This window comes from Plutella xylostella, chromosome 9 (genome assembly GCF_932276165.1).
Source record: "Plutella xylostella chromosome 9, ilPluXylo3.1, whole genome shotgun sequence".
Taxonomy (NCBI): Eukaryota; Metazoa; Arthropoda; class Insecta; order Lepidoptera; family Plutellidae; genus Plutella; species Plutella xylostella.
In genome coordinates, this window is record NC_063989.1 from 7395957 (window position 1) to 7418197 (window position 22241).

The window sequence follows — 22241 nt, forward strand, 5'->3', positions numbered from 1 at the left end:
GTTGTATGAATTTTGAAATCAAAGCCAGCAAATAGTGTTTCATAATTAATTTTATAATGTTATAAATATTATTATAATATTACTTAAATATATTTATCGTACTTATTAGTAAGTAGGCCATAAATGTTGATTTATAGACTGATTAAGTTTCGGTATAAAATTGTTAATTAGTAGGGGTAATAATTATTATGTTCATTGAATATTTTTATAATAAATTCATTCACGTTAAATGAAATCATGGAAGAATTTTGTTTCCAACCCTAAAAACATGCAAAGAAATGAAACCAGCATTTCAGTTTTTCAATTTTTATTTATTTTATTAATATTTATGTACATTTTATATACAACTTGAATATGTTTTTCCAACACATGCGCCTGTCGCGCACGTCGAAAAAAACTTAAACGCTCTTGAGCATTTTTCTTAGCTTCCTTTTTATATTCCCTTATCGTTTCATTAGTTGATGGTATCATTATAATTATTCATATTTTAAAACAATAAAAATATTAGCGGGAATGATAATTGGGCAAGTTACTACAACACTAATATTTATTTAAAATCGCAGAGTATGTGTTTCTGCAGTCTAGGTATAACCGCGCTGTTTAGATTTAACTCGTGGCAAAATCCAAGGGAAATAGTAATAAACGCCCACCGTCCAGTATTATTTACCGCAGTACTAAAATCTACCGAAGGAAACACATTGAATTCAAATGGGAAAGTCACGTCAAGTCAGTGAAGACGTAAAATATCGTCGTCGAAAAGCTCATAAAATCAAACGCAAACATAACGAGGATGAAACAAAAGCTATAAATTGCTAACATTAAAGTACAAAATTAAACCGAAGTAAAACGAAAAATCAGGAAGGCAGTAATGTCTAAGATGACTTATTGGTTTCAACACAAGGAGGCATTACAGTCTTAAGGAAGATAAAAGTATAAAAGTTAAAATGCCATGAGTAGAGAATTAATGTGGTCATTTATAGGCTTTATTTCAAAAATCTTATGACCTACCTATTTCTTAAAAAGTCAATCCAGCTGTTTTTTATGTTTTCCCTAACCGTATAGAAGACTTCCATAGAGACTATCAAATAAAGTTTGATCCCAAGAACTTGTTACTAAAAACGTATTGAATTGAAATAACCCCGACGTCAAATAACTTTTATTTAGTTCTACGCGCTTTAAATAATGTCAGCTAGCAGATCACAGCCGGCATTGGCACACATAGAGAGTTGGTCAGCCATCAAAGGGACGGCTGTTGAGTATTACGAGTATTGATTACTGTTACAAAGAATGTCTTATTTGAGTACACCTACAATGAAAGCCATATGATTGGTTCGGATGACTGTTCACGCTTGCTTGGGATGCGGCGCGGGCGCAGGCGGCTGCGGTTTGAAGCACTGCAGTAAGAACGCAGTGTACATGATGAAAGCTATCGACAGCGCTATCAGAGCGTACATGAATATGTTCAGCTCTGGCTGTCTGAATCTGTTCTTCCGAAGCCAGTCTAGGACTTCTTCTTCAGACAGCAAGTCACCTGTAACACAATTAACGTCAGTATGGAGAAAACATAAAAACCTTCCAATGAGAAATAAGGACAAGTGGGTCTGTATATGGAACTCTGGTTGGTCTGTGTTTGTACAAGCTAAATACAGTAATGGGATGGCAATCTCTCTGCTTTAGTGAACCATACCTCTGTATATGCTTGGGAAGCGTTTCCTGAAGTACACGATGGCAGGCAGTTTGGTGACGCCCCATTTGCGAGCGTATCGAGGGTCGTGCATTTTGACGAACGTAATGTCCAAGTTGTCAGTTTCACTATCAATGTTCTCGAGCTTGTCCATAACGGCACGGCTTTCAGGAGATTTTTCATCTGTAAATGAAGTTCATTAGTGAATATACTGTTCTAATTTGCAATTGAATTATAATGCCATTATGATGTAGGTAATACCCTGCAAATACTTACAGAAGTAAACAGCTAAGAATTCGTTCTCCTCCAAAAGTTTGTCCAACATTTTGCGGTTGACCTCCTCAATTTCGTTTTTGATCTCAAAAACATCCTGAGAAGTTAACCAGCCGAGGACTCTGTCCACTTGGTACAAATCTCCATCGTACAGCATCGGCACTTGCTTACGGAAGTAGACAAGAGACGGTATATTAACGACGTTGTATTTAGCGGCAGCTTCTGTGCTTGCTATTTTCACGAAATCAATGCCAAATTGGTCGACCTCACCGTCTATCAGTTCAAGCTCTTCGAGGATCTCTTCGCATTCTGGGCAATCTTCATCATCATCTGAAAAAATACATTATTACTCTCATCTATTAATTAATATACCTACCAAAATAATTGTATAGGTACCTTGACAGTAATCTTTATTTTTTTATCACATGTTAGGTAGTAATGATGTGATTGTGGTACTTACAGAAAAATACAACAAGCAGAGTAGATTCCTGCAGTAGCCTCTCCAACATTCTTTCATTGACTGATTCTATTTCGTCGGCTAGTTCACGGTTGTCGTCATCGATGAGCCATTCCAAAATAGATTCTTCATTTTGCAAATCTCCCTCGAACAGAAGAGGATTTCCATTTCTGAAATAAATTATGAACAGTTTAATCGGTGCCTCTCTCTCCTTTTTATTATTACGTCTGCATTAAAACTTTCTTACCTGAAATATACCATTGCTGGGAATGTTTTTATCGAATAGCGTTTAGCCAACTGTGGGTCTTGGATCTTGACCATGTGTATGCCGTATACGTCACATTCGTCGTCTATCTTTTCGAGACCCTCCAGTATAGCATCGCAAATGTGGCAGTTAAGTTTGTCTGAAATCATTATTTCATGTCAACGCCAGTACGTTTTAAATTATTAGTTTGATGTAACATTGGTATTATAGTCGATACTTACAAAAGTAAACAGCTAAATACTGCGTTTCCTCTACCATGTGTTCCAACATGACTCGCGTTATGAGTTCGATACGATCCTCGGTTTTCTGCGTAATCAGCCACTGCAAAACTTCCTCTTCTTCGGCTAGAGATCCTTCATATACATTCGGAATATTGCTCTCAAAGTACACAAGAACTGGGAAATCGGTAACACCGTAGTTTTCGGCAATTGCATAGTCTTGCGTTTTTACGAATTTGATTTCATGCCTGTCGCAATCATCATCAATGTTCTCTAGTTCCTCGAGGATCCCAGCGCATTGTTCACAATCCGGGGCATCTGAAAAATCGACGTCTTTTGCCAATTAAGCTGTTTTGACAGTTAGACACATTCGTGTGCTCTCCAAGGCTCTACTGGTTTGTGTGATAGGTTTTGTAGCTACAGGTCAAACTATATTGGCTTGTGCTTCCAATTTTTCAGTTACATCTACTTAGCTATGGATAAAGGTGTCGTACTGTAGTTTGCCACCTATAGCCCATAAAACATGTAAAAAAGTCGGCAAAAGGGAAATGTCCGGAATCTATAAAAGGGATGGATGAAGAATCAAACTATCCATGCCACATGCTTTAAACGAGGTGACAGTTACGGTACAGGGGGAGAGTAAAAATCTCACAGACAGGGAATTTCAGGGGAACTAAATGTTGGAAAATAAAATGCAAAAAGTCGGTGCAGTGCAGAAGTGATAGCAGTACCATCCTGTTCCTGAGCCTCCTCTTCGTCAACCGTGCTCGCTTTCTTTTTCATCGCCTTTCGCATTGCTTTCGAATTGCAAATGTCACACAACGTTTTGTTCCCTAACGAAAATTAAAACAATAATGTGGTTTAATAACCAGGCATGATAAGCATTAAAATTATGTGTTTACATTCATATGTTTGGCAGCCTCCAGTGTTTTTTTTTATTAAATTAAATATGATAGGCATTTAAATTTACAGCAGAAAGCTTAAGTAAAATATGTTGTACCATAGAAATAATGCAGTCCTTCCAACTTAACAATCAAAAGTTCTAGTTATATAAACTTTTCCATTTTAAAATGACTGCGCTATTTATATGGTATCGGTTGCTTGGCCTCTCTTTAGTGTATCAGTGATGTTGTGGCAAATATCTTTGCAGTTAGTTGTGTAAATTGCGTAATAATATAATTTATATCCTTACAAAAGTAGACAGCTAAGGATCCAGATTCCTCAATCAGATCTTTCAAAGCTTGTCCTTCAAGTTCTTCTATGACGTCGCCGGCTGGATTCTTCTGCGTTAGCAGCCAGCTCAGCAGTTGCTGCTCGTCATATAAATCTCCTGTAATAATAAAAAAGTATATTATTTAAATGATTATTCCAGATATTTAACCTTTAATTGAGTATTTATATAAACGACACACGTACCAGCATAGATAACTGGATCTTTAGATCCCATCTTGAAGAAAAGAACAGCAGGCAGTGCAAAGACACCATATTCCTTGGCCATCGCCCTGTCGTCAATCTTGACGAAATTGATGCCAGCTCCATCCGCGTCGTCATCTATGTGTTCGATCTCAGCCAGTACTCTGGGACACTGTTTGCAGTCATTACTGTCTAAAACATGTAAGATGTGCAAGTCGATTGAAATTATAATGAAACATAAATACCCTGATAATGCATAACCGAACGGCAAACTCACAAAAGAATACAGCTGTATAGTCCGACGTCTGTCGTATCTTCTGGAACATCTTTCTGTTGACTCTCTCAATGTGATCTGTTAGCTCCATATTTTCGGGGTTGGTCAGCCAGTCGAGGATTTCTTCTTCGTCATCAATATCCCCGTCGTAGTTGATGTATTTCCCTTTCCTGAAGTATGTGATACCTGGCGGGTTCCTGTAGCCGTATTTCTTGGCCATGAGGCGGTCGCTGCACTTGGCTATCTTTATGCCGTACTCGGCGGCCTCATCGTCAATTAGCTCCACGTGCCTAAGTATTCTCGGACTCTCTGGATCATCTTCTTTGACTGAAACATATTTATATATTTTATTTCTCTTTACTAACACTTTTATTCAACAATATTAGACATGTATAACAATTACTATGTTTGAATGTGTAGTAGGTACTTACAAAATATAATAGCTAAGAATTCTTTCGTCTCAATGTACTTGAATAATGTTTCCCTATCGATCTCCTCTATACTTTCATCTTCCTTCTGTTTTACCATCCATTCTAGGACTTCCGATTCGTCCAATAGGTTACCTAAAATGGTCATAAATACATCAACACTGAAAACAATATATTACAACATTAAGAAATCCACATCCATTTTATTCAAATAACTCACCAATTTACATCCAGTAAATGGCATGCTCGGATTCTACAGCAATACCATGCTGACATCATTCGCGTGAGAAATTAATAATGAGAGATTCATAGAAAATGTATTTATTATTTAACAAAAATATTGATACAGCGCCAACTCAACAATTTCCCGTAATCAATTAAAATAAGCATCCATTCAAAATTTCGGTCAAACAATTAACTTACAGTCCGATTATCAAAATGACACCCAACGCCAGCACTGCTCTTTGCGTTTTAAAGATTTCAGTATAAAAATAAACTGGCATTGTATTCGTGAAAGTTGATACAAAACAATAACAACTATGGTTTAATATTTAATAAATCTATAAGTCAAAAATAGTTTAAGTATTACAAATTAATGAGAATCATGAAGACTAGAACTCTATATATGATCATGAAATCCTATAAAAGTATTCCAAGATGACATGGCAAATAACAATTATTAAAAAATGCCTTGTGTTGTTACAATTCCTCTCATTTCAATATAATCTAAATATTGGAATCAATTTATAACCAACAAAATGATTTATACATCTTCTTAAGTCACTACTATCCCAATACTTAGTCTTTTCAATGTTTTTGATATAATGACGTGCAAAGCACAATTATTTTGATGAAAAGGGTCAATCTAAAGACTGTTTCGGCATTTTGGAAATGGCAGTGATATCGCGTTAGGTACATAGCACAAGTCGGTATTTGTAAATAGGTAACATCCCTATGGCGAAACAGTCCGTTTGCAACATGTAAATACAACATTCAACCCTGTTAAGTGTTCACAGGAACCAAGGGGACACGAGGTTATACAAAAGCTAGCAATGTTAATAGAAAATCATGTAGTTAGAGAAGTATTAGAATGAAATCACGAAGAAAGGATCTAGTGAGATGATAACATTCGTGTCCGCTTGAAGCCCCGTGCACTGATCTTATATAGACTTGCAAAAATCTCGTTGAGCATGTTGAAAAATTGAAATTGTTGCAAGTACAATTTTACATTAAGTTTTACCACCACCAATCATTTTCAATCCCGAATAAACCTTTTTTTCCTTTGGCGCCCTTTTCCGGTTTAGCAAGAGCCTTGTTTTTGCCCTTAGGGGTTGGCTTCTCGGGCTGGCTCTTCAGTTTTGGCGTCTCCTTGACTGGTTTCTTGGGCGGCGCCTTGCTCGGCGTAGCCTTGGCCACTTTGGTTGGACTTTGTACTTTAGTGGGACAGCACTGGTAGGGTTCATAAGTCATTTTTGGGACGGCCGGTTTCGTCCCCATTCCAATGTAGAAACAGCGGTCGCCTGCAGTCAGTAAAAATGTTGTTTTACAACCCGTATGTATAAAAGGAAATAACAGGAGTTAACTGGATATTAATGTTGTGCATTAAATGCGAAATTAATAATCTAAATGGAATGTTAGTAAAGAGAAACAATTTAAGTGTTTTTAACTAGCAAGCGTTCGCGAATGACTGCAGGCGACAGCCGGAGTGTGGTGGGGCTTCCATGCGGACTCCATTCGACCATGCAGATGTGTGACTGGGGTTCCGTGCTCCGATGCAGGTTCATGTCGAGGGGTCCAACTCACATTTACCTGTGAACATTCTCTTAATTCGACCAAAAAAACTATCATCATCATCATCGTCGTCATCATCATCATCATCATCGTCGTCGTCGTCATCATCATCGTCCTCATCGTCATCGTTATCTCGACTCTTCTTTGAGCTTTTACCTGACTTTTTTGGAACTCTTTTCTTTCCCTTTTTTACTTTTTCATCCTCGCTGTCCTCATCATTATTGTCATCATCATCATCATTGTCGTCATCGTCATCATCATCATCATCGTCGTCGTTTTCATCGTCATCGTCATCATCCTCATCGTCTTCATTGTCATCGTCGTCATCGTCATCGTCGTCATCGTCGTCATCATTGTCATCGTCATCATTGTCATTGTCATCGTCATCATCGTCATTGTCATCGTCCTTTTTTGTCTGTGGTTTTTTTTCAGCTTTCGGTTTTATGGTGGTTGGAAACCTTACTTTTAAGTTTCCCATTTTTTTCCAAGTTTTTTTTAGTGCTGGTGTATTATCTGTCTCGTCATCATCATCATCGTCGTCATTGTCATCATCATCATCATCGTCCTCGTCATCATCGTCATCGTCCTCATCATCATCATCATCATCGTCTTCATCTTCATCATCGTCTTCATCATCATCGTCATCGTCGTCATCATCATCGTCATCATCATCGTCATCATCGTCGTCGTCGTCATTGTCATTGTCATCGTCTATGTCATTTTGTTTTCGGCGGCCTTCTTGGCGTTTTGTATTCTTATCTCCGGGGAATCTTACTTTTAATGTACCCATTGTTTTCCATTCAGGTTTATTATCAGTTTTCAGTTTACCTTTAAGATTCCCTGAGGATTTTTTATCAACATCTGCACTGGTCTTTGTTTTAGAAAAAGCTTTGTTTTTTTGTCGAGGACTATCTTCACCTGCAGGCATTAGTAACTGTCATGCAAAATGACATAGCTCAAACATTCAGCATTTAAGGCGTAAATAAAGTAATAATAATTAATATCTTTAAGAATGATGTCATGCATAGAATATTTCAATATAAATTTTCTTAATACATAATATAATTTTATCTTAAATTAAATAAATTATTTTCTTTTAAAATGGATGTGGATTCTTACTTTTTTGTTCTACAAGCCACTGAAGAACCTTTTTTTCTTTCATTAAGTCACCTATAAAAATGATAAATATGTTAACATTTATTTATATTATGACGGAAAATTTAAAAACTATTCCCACCGTTGGACTTACATACAATTACAGTTGAGTGTTGGAAGGTTGGTACTGTTAATAATAGAATTACTATACACATGTAAGTTTATAATAATATAATAAAATTTAACACTTACCGTCGTACATAATCGGAACACCGGTCTCATAGTATACCAAGGCGGGGAAGCTGAAAATACCAATATCCGAGGCCAATTTAGCGTCCTTCGACTTAACAAACTGGATGCCCTGTTTGTCTGTGTCGTCATCGATGGTCTCCAACTCCTGCAGTACTTCATCGCAAGTGTCACAGTCATCAGTGTCTGTAAAGATACATAATTAATTATTAAATCTTAAAGGCATAACTATCATATTCATGACCTAAAATATATCGTAGCAAGAACTAAATTACTTACAGAAGAAAACAGCAAGGTGCTCCACGTCAGTAATAAGGTCTTTCAAAGTCTTTCTGTCCACATTCTCAATAACATCAGGTTGAGTATCAAGGAGTTCTAACACCCATTTCAAAATGGCCTCTTCGTACATAAGGTCACCCTCGTAGATAGTCCTGAACTTGTGCCTGTAGAAAGCAAGGGCTGGCAGTTCCGGTAGATCGTACTCTTTCTCAACGCCTTCGTCCGATGTCTTGACAAAATCAATGTCCTTCTCTTCACATTCATCGTCAATGTTTTCCAACTCACTTAATATTTTTTGAGATTTCTTGTCACCTTCCTGATCTGAAACGTTAGATTGATGAATTAGATTAAGATACAACTAAACTTCTTTAAAATGTATTATGCCACTTCGTGTATTGCTTTTTACGATACTTACAGAAGAATACAACAACGTGATCGTTTTCCTCTAGGATTTTTTCCAACATCTTTGAGTTCACTTCCTCAATTTTACCGGGAATTTCTAGAGTATCTTCATCTGTCAACCATGATAACACCTCATCTTCATCTTCGATATCACCTGAAATGAAAATCAAATGAGTTGAGTATAATATAGAATTATTAAAATTTTAGAAATAATATTGATGAACCAAGAACTACCTAAATTCTATATAATATTTACATACATACGCATATATATAAATACCTTTGTAAACCAGCGGATCCTTGTTCCTGAAGAAAACTAGAGTTGGGAAGGTCTTGATTCCGTATTTCTTGGCCAGAACCAAATCTTCGGTTGTAACAAAAATTATACCGGTCTCATCAAGTTCATCATCTATGTTTTCCAGTTCATCTAAAATATTATCACACTCTTCACCCTCCTCACATTTGCCACCTAAAAAGAAAAAGTACAAATTTAAAAAAAAAATGGTTATCGAATAATACTCAAACTCAAGACATGTTAGTAAGCTTCACTTACTGAAGTAAACGACGACGTATTCATGTTCATCAATGAGGTCTGTCAGAATTTCATCAGTAACCTCTTCAATAGTAGCACTGTTCTTCTGTTCAATTAGCCAATTGAGTACTTCATCTTCATTCATCAGATCTCCTTCGTAAATGGCTGGGATGTTTTCTTCGAAATACACCAAGGTCGGAAGATGGTCAATACCGAATTCCTTCGCTTCTTCCTCATTGTCCATTCGAACAATAACGATGCCCTCCTTTTCTAGTTCATCATCAATATTTTCGAGCTCATTTAGAATTCTGATGTCTTGTTTATCCTCTTTGTCATCTGTTAACATAAATTACAATTTTATAATTAAAGAGATCGTAAAAAAATATGTACTAATACTATTATTATATAGTACAAAGAAAAAAATATAGATACTCACAGAATATAACAGCCAAATAAGGAGTAGTCTCAATCAATTTATCCATCATTTCATCCGTAACCTCTGGGATTTCACTGTGCCTTTTTTGGTGAAGCAACCAGCCAAGGAGGTCGTCTTCCTTCATAAGATCACCTTCATAAATGTGGGGAATACCCTTTTCGAAAAGGACCATAGTTGGAATGGTCTCAATGCCGTATTCCTTCGCTTCTTTGTCATCGTCAATCTTCACAAAAGCGATGTCATTTTGATCACATTCATCATCAATGTTCTCAAGTTCAGCCAAGACCTTCTGACTTTTTTTCTGGTCCTTGTCGTCTGTAAGAAATATGAAGAACTGTATTTCATTTTTATGTCAGTTCTCGGTAGGATAGTGAGTTATTCAATATTGTTAGGAGTTCGATAGCCAAATCGCAGCTGTAGTAAATTTGGACGGCGAGGTAATTTAAAAACCTGGCATAGGTTCAAACATCGCTGTCGAGGCCAATGTCAAGCCAAACAAATTATTGAAGACGGGTGCTGCTAGTATACACAATATACAATGAAAATTACTTACAGAAAAGAACAGCAACGTAGTGCATTTTTTCTATGATGAGATCCAGCATTTCGTCTGTGATATCCTCTATTTCATCGCTCTCTGTTTGGTAGTGGAGCCATTCAAGTACTTTCTCTTCCTCTTCAAGGTTTCCTTCATAGTATGTGGGGATACCCTTTTCGAAGTATAATAGTGTGGGAATCTTTTCAATGCCATATTCCGCTGCTTCATCGTTGTTATCAATCTTCACAAACGCAATGCCTAGTTGGTCACATTCATCGTCAATGTTTTCCAATTCATTCAGTACTTTCTGTGACTTGCGATCGTTGTTGTCATCTGTAATAGAAACAAAATTTAGTGAATAGTCGTATTACTACTCTGGACGGAATATTACTACTGTTACCACTGTAATCTACAAATACGCCGTTAGATGTTATTTGCACTGCTAGCAGCTAACAAGTGTACCTACCTATACAGTTAATGCGCAGGTTTTATACAAACAACTTAATTGTCGAATTTCTGAAGTGGCGTAGAATCGAACTTCGTATGTTTTCTTCAATAAAATCAGCGTTTTGTACATATATTAACAATTTTGATTATTATTTACTCACAAAATAGTACTGCGACAGTTTTGCCATCCTTGATCAGACGGTCCAACATTTCATCAGTTACATCTTCAATTTCATCCTTTTCCAGTTGTCCAACAAGCCATTCCAAGATTTCTTCCTCATTTTCCAGATCGCCTGTAAATGCAATGATATCAGAATATGCCTTTTAGTTCAAACTAAAAATAAATTGTATTACGGTCCGCTAATACGAAAGAATTTGTTTCATAACTTTAAGATTGTTTCAAAGGCGCAAAAAGAGAAAAGTCTTAATTTTTACCGTCGTAAACATTAGGGATCTGTTTCTCGTAGTAGACAATGGCAGGAACGCTTTCAATGCCGAAAGCCTCAGTCGCCTTCTCATCATCAATCTTGACAAACTGGATTCCATGACGGTCACAGTCGTCGTCGATCTTCTCCAACTCGGCCAGAACAGTCATTGAGTCTTCGTCGTCATTGTTGTCTGTTTAAAAATAACACTTTTTTAATAACGAGCTATCGATTTTAAGAATTTTGATACCATAGTTGGCACTGATTTAAGAATGAAAGTTATTAGTGTCGGCTTTCGCGTTATGACCTTATGAATCACCTTTTTTTAATAATATAAAACTGTGCAATTAATAAGTGAGTTAATGATAAAATGTTAACTTACAGAACAGGACGACAAGGTTATCGACGTTTCCGATGAGGGTGTTGAGAGTTTTAGCCGTGACGTCTTCTATGACATCTTCCTCGTCCCCAGTCGACTTGTTGGCGATCAGCCATTCCAGCACGTCCTCTTCTTTACTCAGTTCGCCTACACAAACAAACTACACAGTAAAGCTTAATTTACAAATGGTAACCGACACCGTTTATGTAGGTTTATGAGCTTGTCCACCCAGTTTTGGGTTACTTGATACAAATGGCTAAACACTCCCGAGAAATGAAATCTATTTTTAATTCGGCCAGTGACTCGAATACCATTCCATACTTACATTTATCGACAGTAAATCTAAATATACTTTCTACAGATCTACAGATGCTATTGCCATGATCTGAAATAGCATTACAGTCATGTTTAGAGTGTTGTAATAAATATTGCTTTAGAAAAGTATTCAAGGTTTGAATCCGCGAAAACAATGAGTATTTTCTACGACCGAGCAAAGCTCAGAGAGCCCAGGTACCATAAATTAAGACTTACAACGTTTGCCAATTAACTGTGTACTGGCAGGAATTCTGTATCACTGCACTAGACGCTCCAATAGAGGAACGCCTTGAGCAGGTATGACTAAATGTTGAGGTGGATTTTGATACTCACTACGTCATTTGACAAAAAACTGATTCACAAACCTTCGTAGATGATAGGTATTTCGTGCCTGTAGTACACGAGTCTTGGCAGCTCTCCAAGACTGTACTCCTCGGCCAGCTCCTCATCGTGGATCTTGACGAAGCCGATGCCGAGCTGGTCGGCTTCATCATCAATGTTCTCCAACTCTTGCAGGGCTTTCGCACATCTCTTACACTCAGGCTTGTCTGGAACATTTGAACACACCGGTGAGAATACATCCTCGCCTATAGACCACAGTTTAGTTTGCGTGTTTAATATCTGTGTTGTTTGTGCTTCATGCCTCTTGAATGCGTTTGAAGCGGTGCAGTTAAGCGGAGTCTGTGTGTGTTGAGTGAGTAAAGCTAAACATAGCTTAAAGTAATAGGTGTGAAGTGTCGTGCATGAAGTCAGTGTAAGGGATAGCGTTAAGTATGTTTGTTTATCGTGTTTTTCAAGTTTCATACGGGTATTTGTAGGTACGAGTAGCCAGGTACTACGACATGTGGGATCTATGGGTGACTAAGTAGACAAAAGGGCACCTATGCAGGTGGTTCAGAAACAAACGATGAATAAAAAACTAAACTACTCGACAAAACTTTCTTAGTTTAATGACATGTCGTTAGAGTGAACGTTCATAAATTCAAAGTCGTCAAAATCAAATGTATAATAATGAGTTTATCAGTAAATCGCAATGGAACTGGGGCTAATAAAGTTATTTTAGCTAATAGAATGTCATAAACATTCAAATGAATACATGCGTTTGCGCATACGATAACTTCCAAGATTGTATTTGGGTCAAGGTCATCGGTTTAAATGTTGAGTCTGGCCAGCGAGGCCGGTAGTAATTTGCGGAGATTATCTAAATGCAGACGTTAATCGCGATTTCATTGTTATTTTTTTCTTGTATAGAACGTTTCTGTCGTGGACGTTGTCGTGACAGCTCGGGCCGTCAATCCATGTGAGCTAGCGGCCGGGCCGCAAATAGCTCAGCTGAAATAGCTCGCACACCGCCAGATAATACTAACGGGATTTTGATTCTATCCTTCACATTACCAGACAAATGACTGACCGATTGTTACCACACGCGCCTAACTCTACCACCCCGCGCTCTGAATCCAACTGTCTGTGTTACAATTTTGACAAATTACAAGAATATTGATTGAAATTGGTCTTTCCAATGAGTCACGCCGCATCGCTATGCTGCATCAGTGCCAAATATTTAATTATCTGTATTTATCACGAATCTCCATTTAAATTATTTTGTTGCGATACAGAATAGTATGCATTCTGACATATGGTTCCTATTCTATCGTTAGTTATTTTTATCCTGACCCGAGAGAGTTTTGTAATAGCCAATATATTATTCGAGAAGCACATCTGAAACATAAAATTAAACAAATTCTATTCTACGAAGCAGAGAAATGTTATAGCGAAACCGACATAAAGGGAGCATGCCGCCTGCTGTAGGGCTTACTTACTGTTCGAAGGGCCGCAAGTTTTGTGATCAGGACCTATGGTAAGAAACACAGTCAAAACACACGCCACAGTGAATACATCTCCGCCTAGGTTAAGATGATGGCTGAGTAACAAATGGTAAGAGAGAAGATTGAATACAAAATACTTGACTAAAGATAGTTTTCTACATAAAAGAATTTATACAAGATGACCACAAGTGGGTCTGATGTTAGTTGAAAGATGACTTTAATTTTTACCACAGTTGATAGCTCGAAGTCTGGAAGCCGCAAGCGGTAATGGCTGTATACTTACAGAATAGAACAGCAACGTAATCGGTGTCCTCAATGATCTTTGCAAGGATCTTTTGGTTTACTTCTTCTATTCTATCAGGTAGGTCCATTGCCTCTAAACTCGTCAAGAAATCCAGGACGCTCTCTTCGTCCATGAGATCTCCTGCAAAGAAAAATTGCTAATGTTTTGTAAACAGTAAATAAACAGTTGGTTCCATAATAACTAGCATTATCCTCACCCTTTTTATCTGCCCATTTTTTCCACTAAAACACAAAGTAGGTATTTAGACAATAGAAAGTTTTTCTAATCTTCGTCTGCCTAGCCAAGTTGCATTTTACTTTGCACACTTTGCAGCCTCCGTTACATGTTCCTTCTGTCTAGTTATAGCCTACCTACTAGGAGTTCACATAATATAGCTCTTGAACTACATCATCTTCTTCTTCTTCCTTGCCTTATCCTTATTTAGGGTCGGCTTTGTTGGTCATGTCACGCCATTTTACCCTATCCTCTGTCATATCCTCATTCACTCCACACTCTCTCATATTTTCTTGAACTACATCATCTTCGATCACCAAATCTTGTTTAGGAACATCAAATGTTACATACCTCCATGACTTTTTCATAATTTACTAGTACTACTGCCATTCTCATTCGGAAGCAATACTTATAATGTCCCGAATCCCGCTACTAGATAGGCATCTAGTTACGTAGTATTTTTTATAAATTTTCAAAAAACGGACTGAGCTTCGGCCACTAACCCGTACTAGGCCAGCGTGGTGGACTAGGCCTAAAACCCTTGCTTAATTAAAAGGAGACCTGTGCCCCAGCAGTAAGGACGTGATGGGTTGGATAGTAACTGACCTTCCCGTGCCCCACCCAGCATAGGATACATGATGGGTTGCATAATAACTGACCTTCGTAAATAATCGGTTCCTTCTCACGGAAGTACGTGAGGGCGGGGAATTTCGTGATGCCATACTGCTTCGCCAGCCGCTTGTCGTTGATCTTCACGAAGTCTACGCCGAAGGTGTCCGTGTCGTCGTCTATCTTCTCCAGCTCTTCCAACACCTTGTCACATGTCACGCAACTTCGGGCATCTGCAATAAGCGTGGAAGCGTTAACACTCGTGAAAGCTCAGTGAAGGGTCATCGGAGTTTATCAGTGGGGTTACCACCACCGAACATTATCAATTAACAATCCTTGAACAGCTTTTCAAATCTGACTTAACATACCAGGATCTGATAGATGTTTAAATGCGACGTTTTGTTAAATGCTAATGGTGGTACGGCGGCGGCAGGCCCATGAGGGACTTTTAACTAATATCGACCTATCTATTGTTGCCTTGCTTTGACGGTAGGTATAGTTAAAAAGGTCATAAGTTCAACCTTAATTAGTCTCTTTAAATCTTTTACTGAGTTCATCGCCATGCGTGGCTTATATTTTATATTAGACAAACAAGCAAAGATTTAATATTTTCTATTTAAGACACCGTGGAATGTAGCGGTATAAGCAAAAAATGCAATTTAATTTTTGTGAAACAAGAATTTTGGTTGATTGCGAAAATGGCATAAATTGTGAAAATCCTAAATGAGTTTTGATGATCGGTTACCCTGCCAAGGAAAGTAGCCACGTATAAAATCCTACCTAATGGTGCTGTTGATAAATTAAAAATAAAGTTTCTGGTCTGCGGAAGGAAATAATAATATTTTTCATATTAAGAATTCATAAACTTCTATTATTTTGTTTCCATCCCCCCTACACAGCTTTTTAGCCTCTTTATGCCCTGATATTTAGTTGGCAGTCCCGACTGTTTACTGTGCACGCACGTCCCCATTGTTATAGTGCAAGGCTAATGTGAGGTGCACTTAAAATTTTGAATTCTTGCAATGAAAATTATTTGTTATGTTGCATTTTCTATGGAATCTTTGCCAACAAAACGTTGTTGAAAGGTAGCTAATTACTGTCGCGACAGTAAATGCAAATACCTACTTAAATATAACTGGAAAGTAAGGGTTTATTATGCTTACAGGCTGGAGGATCTGTGTTTGCAAAATACAGGACTTAGGTATAAAACTATAAAAGCCTTCCATAAACCCATGGATACAACTGGTATAGTTCACAAATTTTACAAAGCGATAGCTATTAGAGATTAGAGACTTCCTCATAACAACCATAACAAGAAACGTCGTTAGGAAGACTTTCGTTATTCTACTAGAGCGGGCCACATGGCATGAATGTAACTGTAACTGCGCACTCAAGTACCACCAAGTTTGATTTAGTTCACATCGACGCTACGAAGAAAAGGTAAGGTATTTAAATATGTTGGTAGGATAACTATAACCGAGACCTCTCGACACTCTTAGTCAGTGGAAAGCTCTCAGCCCATTAGGTACAACAATAGAAACTGCGACCGTGGACCTAAAATTCATTCAACTGCATATGAAGCCAAAGAAAATGAAATGAATTCAGAATAGTTTATTATAAAACTGAGCCGACTTGCTCAATAATTGGCGAAGAATTGATGCTGGTGATTTCGAGAATATTGGCATTTTTACTGGGAAATTGTTACATTGAAAGCTGGGTAAAAAGTATTTATAATTATTCATAACTACTAACTAGAGGTGGCAGTTATAACACACAGCAACTTATATATCACATTATATTTATATAATTTCATAATGATTATTAAAATAAAAGACATACTGTTATAAATATAATTATTTTCCGTAAAAACTTTTTTTTCGTGACAGCGCCATCTTACGGCGTTCTTATCAAATTATAGTTTATCAAATCTAATTAGTTGCTAAAATCGTCAAGAGATGTCACTAGATTGGCCAACCAATCGAATATTGAAATTAGTATCTGTTTACTTGTATTAGAGCCTATTTTGCTTAATGCTATTTTTCATTATGAATATAATTTCAATGAGTATCATTATATTGATTGTCTTTACAACAGATTATTGTTTCGGTATATCGTCGCGCGTAAATTATAACTTACTCGGCACATTGTTCAGAGTTAAATGTGTTTAAAAACAGTGTGTTTAGTGCATAACTTTATTGTTTAGTTCTTCGTGTTAACTAATATTTGTCATATTCTATCATAATTCATAAATATCATTATAATTTTAATATAAACATTACAAAGAAAAAACGTAAATTAAACATCGATATTAATGCAATAGAATAAAATAAGTATTATGTAAAACTACACATACACTCATGCTGTGTCAATTAAAATTCTACCTCATAAGTATCGTACATTTAAACTAGACAAGTTATATCATATTTTCTAATTTTACGTTGTAGTTTGAAAATATATTTATAATGATGATAACATATTGTTCATTATACATCTGTTCAAAAACAGCAGCTTAAGATATACTGTTATCACAACAACAGTTTAAGATAACGAATATAAAATTATAATATAACGTATAATTCATTATTAAGATTTAGCCGTTATAACCACCTCTACTACTAACTGTAGCCGAGATTGTTATTATTTGTTAATACTTATGTACCTAACTACGTTTTCCATTTTTTATACTGAGTTTGTAGAATTAGTAGTGGTACCTATAGGCACACTAGACAAAACATTGGGATAGGCTGGAGTCTTAAGTCTTAATGAACCTCTGTCTGCCGCTGCCGCAAGGGTGTGTAGGTTTCTTAGTACCTACATTAGTATAAAGTGTAAGCGTTAGTTTATAAATTATACCATTAGGTACTATTTTATGTACCTACTAACGTGCACTTATAATGTTATAGGAGCTAACTACATAGTTACCATTACCTACTTTTGCAGTTTTATTTTTTGTTAGGGTTCCGTAGCCAAAATGGCAAAAACGGAACCCTTATAGTTTCGTCATGTCCGTCTGTCCGTCTGTCCGTCTGTCCGTCTGTCCGTCTGTCCGTCTGTCACAGCCGATTTACTCGGAAACTATAAGTACTACAGTGATGAAATTTGATGGGAATATGTGTTGTATGAACCGCTACAAAAATATGACACTAAATAGTAAAAAAAAGAATTGGGGGTGGGGCCCCCCATACATGTAACTGAGGGATGAAATTTTTTTTTTCGATGTACATACCCGTGTGGGGTATCAATGGAAAGGTCTTTTAAAATGATATAAAGTTTTCTAAAAAACATTTTTCTTAAAGTGAACGGTTTTTGAGATATCAGCTCTCAAAGTCGTAAAAAGTATGTCCCCCCCCCCTCTATTTTTATAACTACGGGGTATAAAATTCTAAAAAAAATAGAGGTGATGCATACTAATTAACTCTTTCAACGATTTTTGGTTTGATCAAAGTATCTCTTATAGTTTTTGAGATAGGTTGATTTAACTGTAATTTGCTACGGAACCCTTTGTGCGCGAGCCCGACTCGCACTTGGCCGGTTTTTTATTTACAAACCTACTTTAGTGAGGCTGTCTGCCATATCCATATTGTTTCTTTATGCGGGAGCTGTATAGCTTTGTTTCATAAGAAATAACTGAAATATATTTTAGTTATTTATAAGTGATGCGATGAGAATATCTCGTCATTAGGTAGGGTTTTAGCTGTAGCCTTAATTTCATGTTATGATTATGAAGTTATGACTTATACGATTATTAAAAGTTTGATCTTAAATATCTAAGTGCAGAATTTGGCTATTTATACTTAGAGGATATAAAGGGAAATAATATGTCGGGGTGAGACATAGATAGCTACAGCATAAGTAGCATAACTCTTAGATTCCACGGAGTTTAAAAAATGCGACCAATTCATTAATCAACACGTTGGTATCTAAATTGATAAGATACGCAGTGTTGGAAGAAATCCAAAAAGAACAGGCGTACATGAAACACTTTTTATAATCTTATCGCTTTTCCTATTCTCTGGCAACTGGTGGAAAATAACAGCTTAAGTATTTTTGCCCAATTAATTCTACACGTGTCAAGGATAATAGGCGCAAGCGCATATTTTTTATCAATTTCTAATTAAATCAATAAACTGTTATTTAATTTTCATTTCGAACAAAATTTGTAGTGACTACAAATTGGTAGATTTAAAAGCTTCCTGTCATCAGCATCAGTTCTGTAGTCTAGGTACCTAGCTCTCTACATATCTATGGATGAGTTAGGGTATTAGTACAGTAGGTACCGAGGTATGTTTGTTTACATATTTTTGTTTATATGACGCAAAAAATCATTTGTTTATATCATTAAAATATGTTTGTAGACATGAACCAGCGTCCAGCTGTTCTACGGCTTCCAACGTACGCGAGCGGCCCCCGTGAGGCACCGGCCTCAGTGTTCGCCAAACGCACTCGGCACAAGGCTTCGACAGTGATTTATTGAAGTTATCGTGTCTAGACTCAGCCCCTGCATCATTCAAATGGGTGCAAGATGTGTCTATTTCTATGCGTCAGAAGATAACTAATGAATCAGTTAACTGATCGATCTCCGGCGTCGTGTCACGCTCGGTGAACGAATAAGCTGTATTTTGAGAATGCTTCAGTCGGTTACATATACAAATTACGTGACTGAAAAGTCAAATGAAAATGTTTCACACAAAAATGTCTATTTTGGCTGTACACGTGTTAGGAACACAGATATTGGGTGAGCTGAAAGCGTAGGCGCCTGGCAACCTTGGCAGAGCAACCATCGGGGAAACAGTGGAAATGAGACTCGCCGCCATTTTAGGGCGCGCCGGCAGCCGCAGCGGTGGGCGGCTGGGTTAAGTTTTATTGTCTCCGCAGCCCGCTATTGCATAACTACATGCCGAGCCCAGGCGCAGGCGAGCGCCGCGTCGTCACCACAGTATCATGCGTGGCTACAGACGAGCGTCCTCCGCGCCCGGCCGATCCGTCTTCCACGGGGTGGCTCGATCGAAGATCATTAACTCGGCGATAACCCATTTGGACGGGCGCCGTCGCAGACGTTTCGACACGACGACGCTCGCCCCCGCCTGGCCGCCGGCCAGCCGATCCGATGCGAGTTTTGAAAGTTTCATGTAAAATTAACACACGAGGGAGGCGCGCTCCCGTCGGCGGGCGGCGGGCGAGTGCGCCGGCCCGGCACTTACACCAGAACACCGCAACGAAATCCTTGTCGGCTAGCACTCGCTCCAACTGTTTGGCGGTGACCTCCTCGATCTGCGGCTCGACACGCGCGCCGGATTTTTTCGCGTCGGCGCCGGCGACGGCGAGCAGCAGTAGGGCCGCGAGGGCCACCAGCGTCCGAGCCATCGCGAGTGCACGCGCGCTACTGCCGCCTCGCCGCCCGCCCGGCGCGCGCGCCGCCCGCCCGCCCGCGCCGCCCGCCCGCGCCGCGCATGCGCACCGCCCGCCCCATCCTCCCGGCCTCCTCGCATTGTCTTCTGCTTTATACATAGCATATAGTATAGGTTGCACTCTATACCTACCTACGTTAATGTTGCAGGATGGTCAATACATATCCATCCCATAGTTAAACTCCAGACCTGAATGAACACCTATTCGTTAACAAATATAAGTTAGTTATTAGATATTATTTTAGTGTAAGTATATGTAGGTATATGCACTCACGACTGTAATCCCCGAAGGGGTAGTCAGAGGTGGCTCACAAGCGAGCCACCCACCTTTCGCAGCACATTTGTACTCATGTGATAGGTTGCGAACCATATTGCCGTTTATATTATTTTATATAATTTTAATCGTCTACAATAAAATATCGACGAAGCAAATACTAATGTAATCACTTACAAATCGTACGAGCATGTAGGGAGAGAAGTATTCAAATCTCGGCTTATCATCCATACAATAGGCTCAAAATGTAAAGGCAAGTATTTAAAACTTTATGCTCGGTTCGAATTATTCATAAGATTACTTATGAATAATTCGAACTCATGATTTCGAATTCATGAGCTATTAGCTACACGACTCACGAGTATTAACAAAGTAGGGGAGACCGGGGACAAAAGTAACAGCGGGTTTTCCGCGCCCGTGCCGCGGTTCAAGTTTGTGTTAGTGAGCATTTCGTGATTTTACACACCCAAAGTAACTTTTTTGGTGTTTATTCATTTAGTGTTTACGTAGAATTAAGATGCCAAGAACCATATGACTATTTGTTCATTGATTCATTATAAGATTATCTGTAGCATGTCATAAATTGTTTTCGAATAACACGTGCTGTTTTAAAGTTATGTCGCCTGATGTTTCAAAAATGGGGATGGGTACAAAAGTAACAGCTCGCGGCAGGACAAAAGTAACGTATTACTTACGTAAGATGGCCATGTCACAATATATATTTTAATTTTTTGTTGTTTTGATCAGATATTTGTGTCATAATATTGTATATTATGGCACAAATAAAACAACTTCTTATCAGTTAGTCAGTTTAAATGATGGATCTCATTTACAGTTTATATTAAGAAGTTTTTATTAGTTTTGTCAATAAGTAAGTCATAAGTTTTTTTGAGTTTCGATAGTTTTTTAAGAAGTTTTCTTAACTAAATAATTTGATTGATTTTTTTGTTCTTTCTTTTGAATCGTATTTATAACATTGGGCAGAATTTATGGGTTGTTACTTTCGACCCATGCCTTGTTACTTTCGTCCTGACCATGGGGTCGAAAGTAACGATTTCCCTTTTTTTTTGAGGCTTTACAAATGCTAAAATTCGAGATGAATTAAATAAAGTAATAATGGATATTTGTAGACAATATACGAAAGTTTTATGTGACTATATTGATTTTACCGTAAATGTTATTAATAACGAGAAATCAGACAGAAGCTACAAACTGTTACTTTTGTCCCCGGTCTCCCCTACTCTGTGAGCTACACCCAGGGCCTACCTATCGTCATCATCATCAGTCCGTATAGTTGTCACTCCAAAGAGTACCACAACCACAGAGTACATTATATAATTTGACCACACCACAACTCTCTCATCCACGTCAGTCCAGTGGTCTTCATTCGAGAACTCGTTTGCCCCATCCGGTCATCGGTTCTTCGGCATATTTATGTGATCTTCCTTCTAGGACCGACTCCCGTTGTTAAATAGTACTCTTTGTTAGGACCTACCTGCTGGTCGATCCTAATATAAAGGCTGTTAAAGAAATGGTGTACAGTAAGCGGAAATGGAATGAATACGGTAGTTATTCTGAAGAACTTTTTAAATTTATGGGTTCATTGTTTTTAGTAAGTATACATATTATAATATACTACTTTGTACCTACTTACAAATAAACCTATTTCTTATTTTGGTGACCGGTTACTACTTTTGCAACAACAACAAC

General features: G+C 37.8%; 1 protein-coding gene across 8 annotated transcripts; it reads right to left on the reverse strand.

The window, feature by feature from the left end:
* Window positions 1-290: 290 nt before the first annotated feature.
* LOC105392584 lies at window positions 291-20246 on the reverse strand. 8 transcript variants are annotated; one of them, XM_038107712.2, is made up of 28 exons: window positions 20051-20246; window positions 14900-15082; window positions 14007-14147; window positions 13718-13750; window positions 12263-12445; window positions 11586-11729; window positions 11214-11396; window positions 10940-11071; window positions 10350-10664; window positions 9797-10111; window positions 9382-9696; window positions 9109-9297; window positions 8842-8982; window positions 8427-8747; window positions 8151-8333; window positions 7923-7973; window positions 6822-7721; window positions 5016-5147; window positions 4588-4911; window positions 4314-4502; window positions 4090-4227; window positions 3629-3730; window positions 2901-3215; window positions 2662-2818; window positions 2418-2584; window positions 1961-2287; window positions 1688-1867; window positions 291-1531 (listed from the first exon to the last, which is right to left on the reverse strand). In XM_038107712.2, the coding sequence occupies exons 1-28, from the start codon at window positions 20211-20213 to the stop codon at window positions 1344-1346; spliced, it is 6111 nt and encodes a 2036-aa protein (XP_037963640.2). In that variant the 5' UTR covers window positions 20214-20246; the 3' UTR covers window positions 291-1343. The 8 variants fall into 8 exon arrangements, with proteins under 8 accessions (XP_037963640.2, XP_037963645.2, XP_037963653.2 ...); XM_038107717.2 differs by lacking the exon at window positions 13718-13750; XM_038107725.2 differs by lacking the exon at window positions 3629-3730.
* Window positions 20247-22241: the final 1995 nt, after the last annotated feature.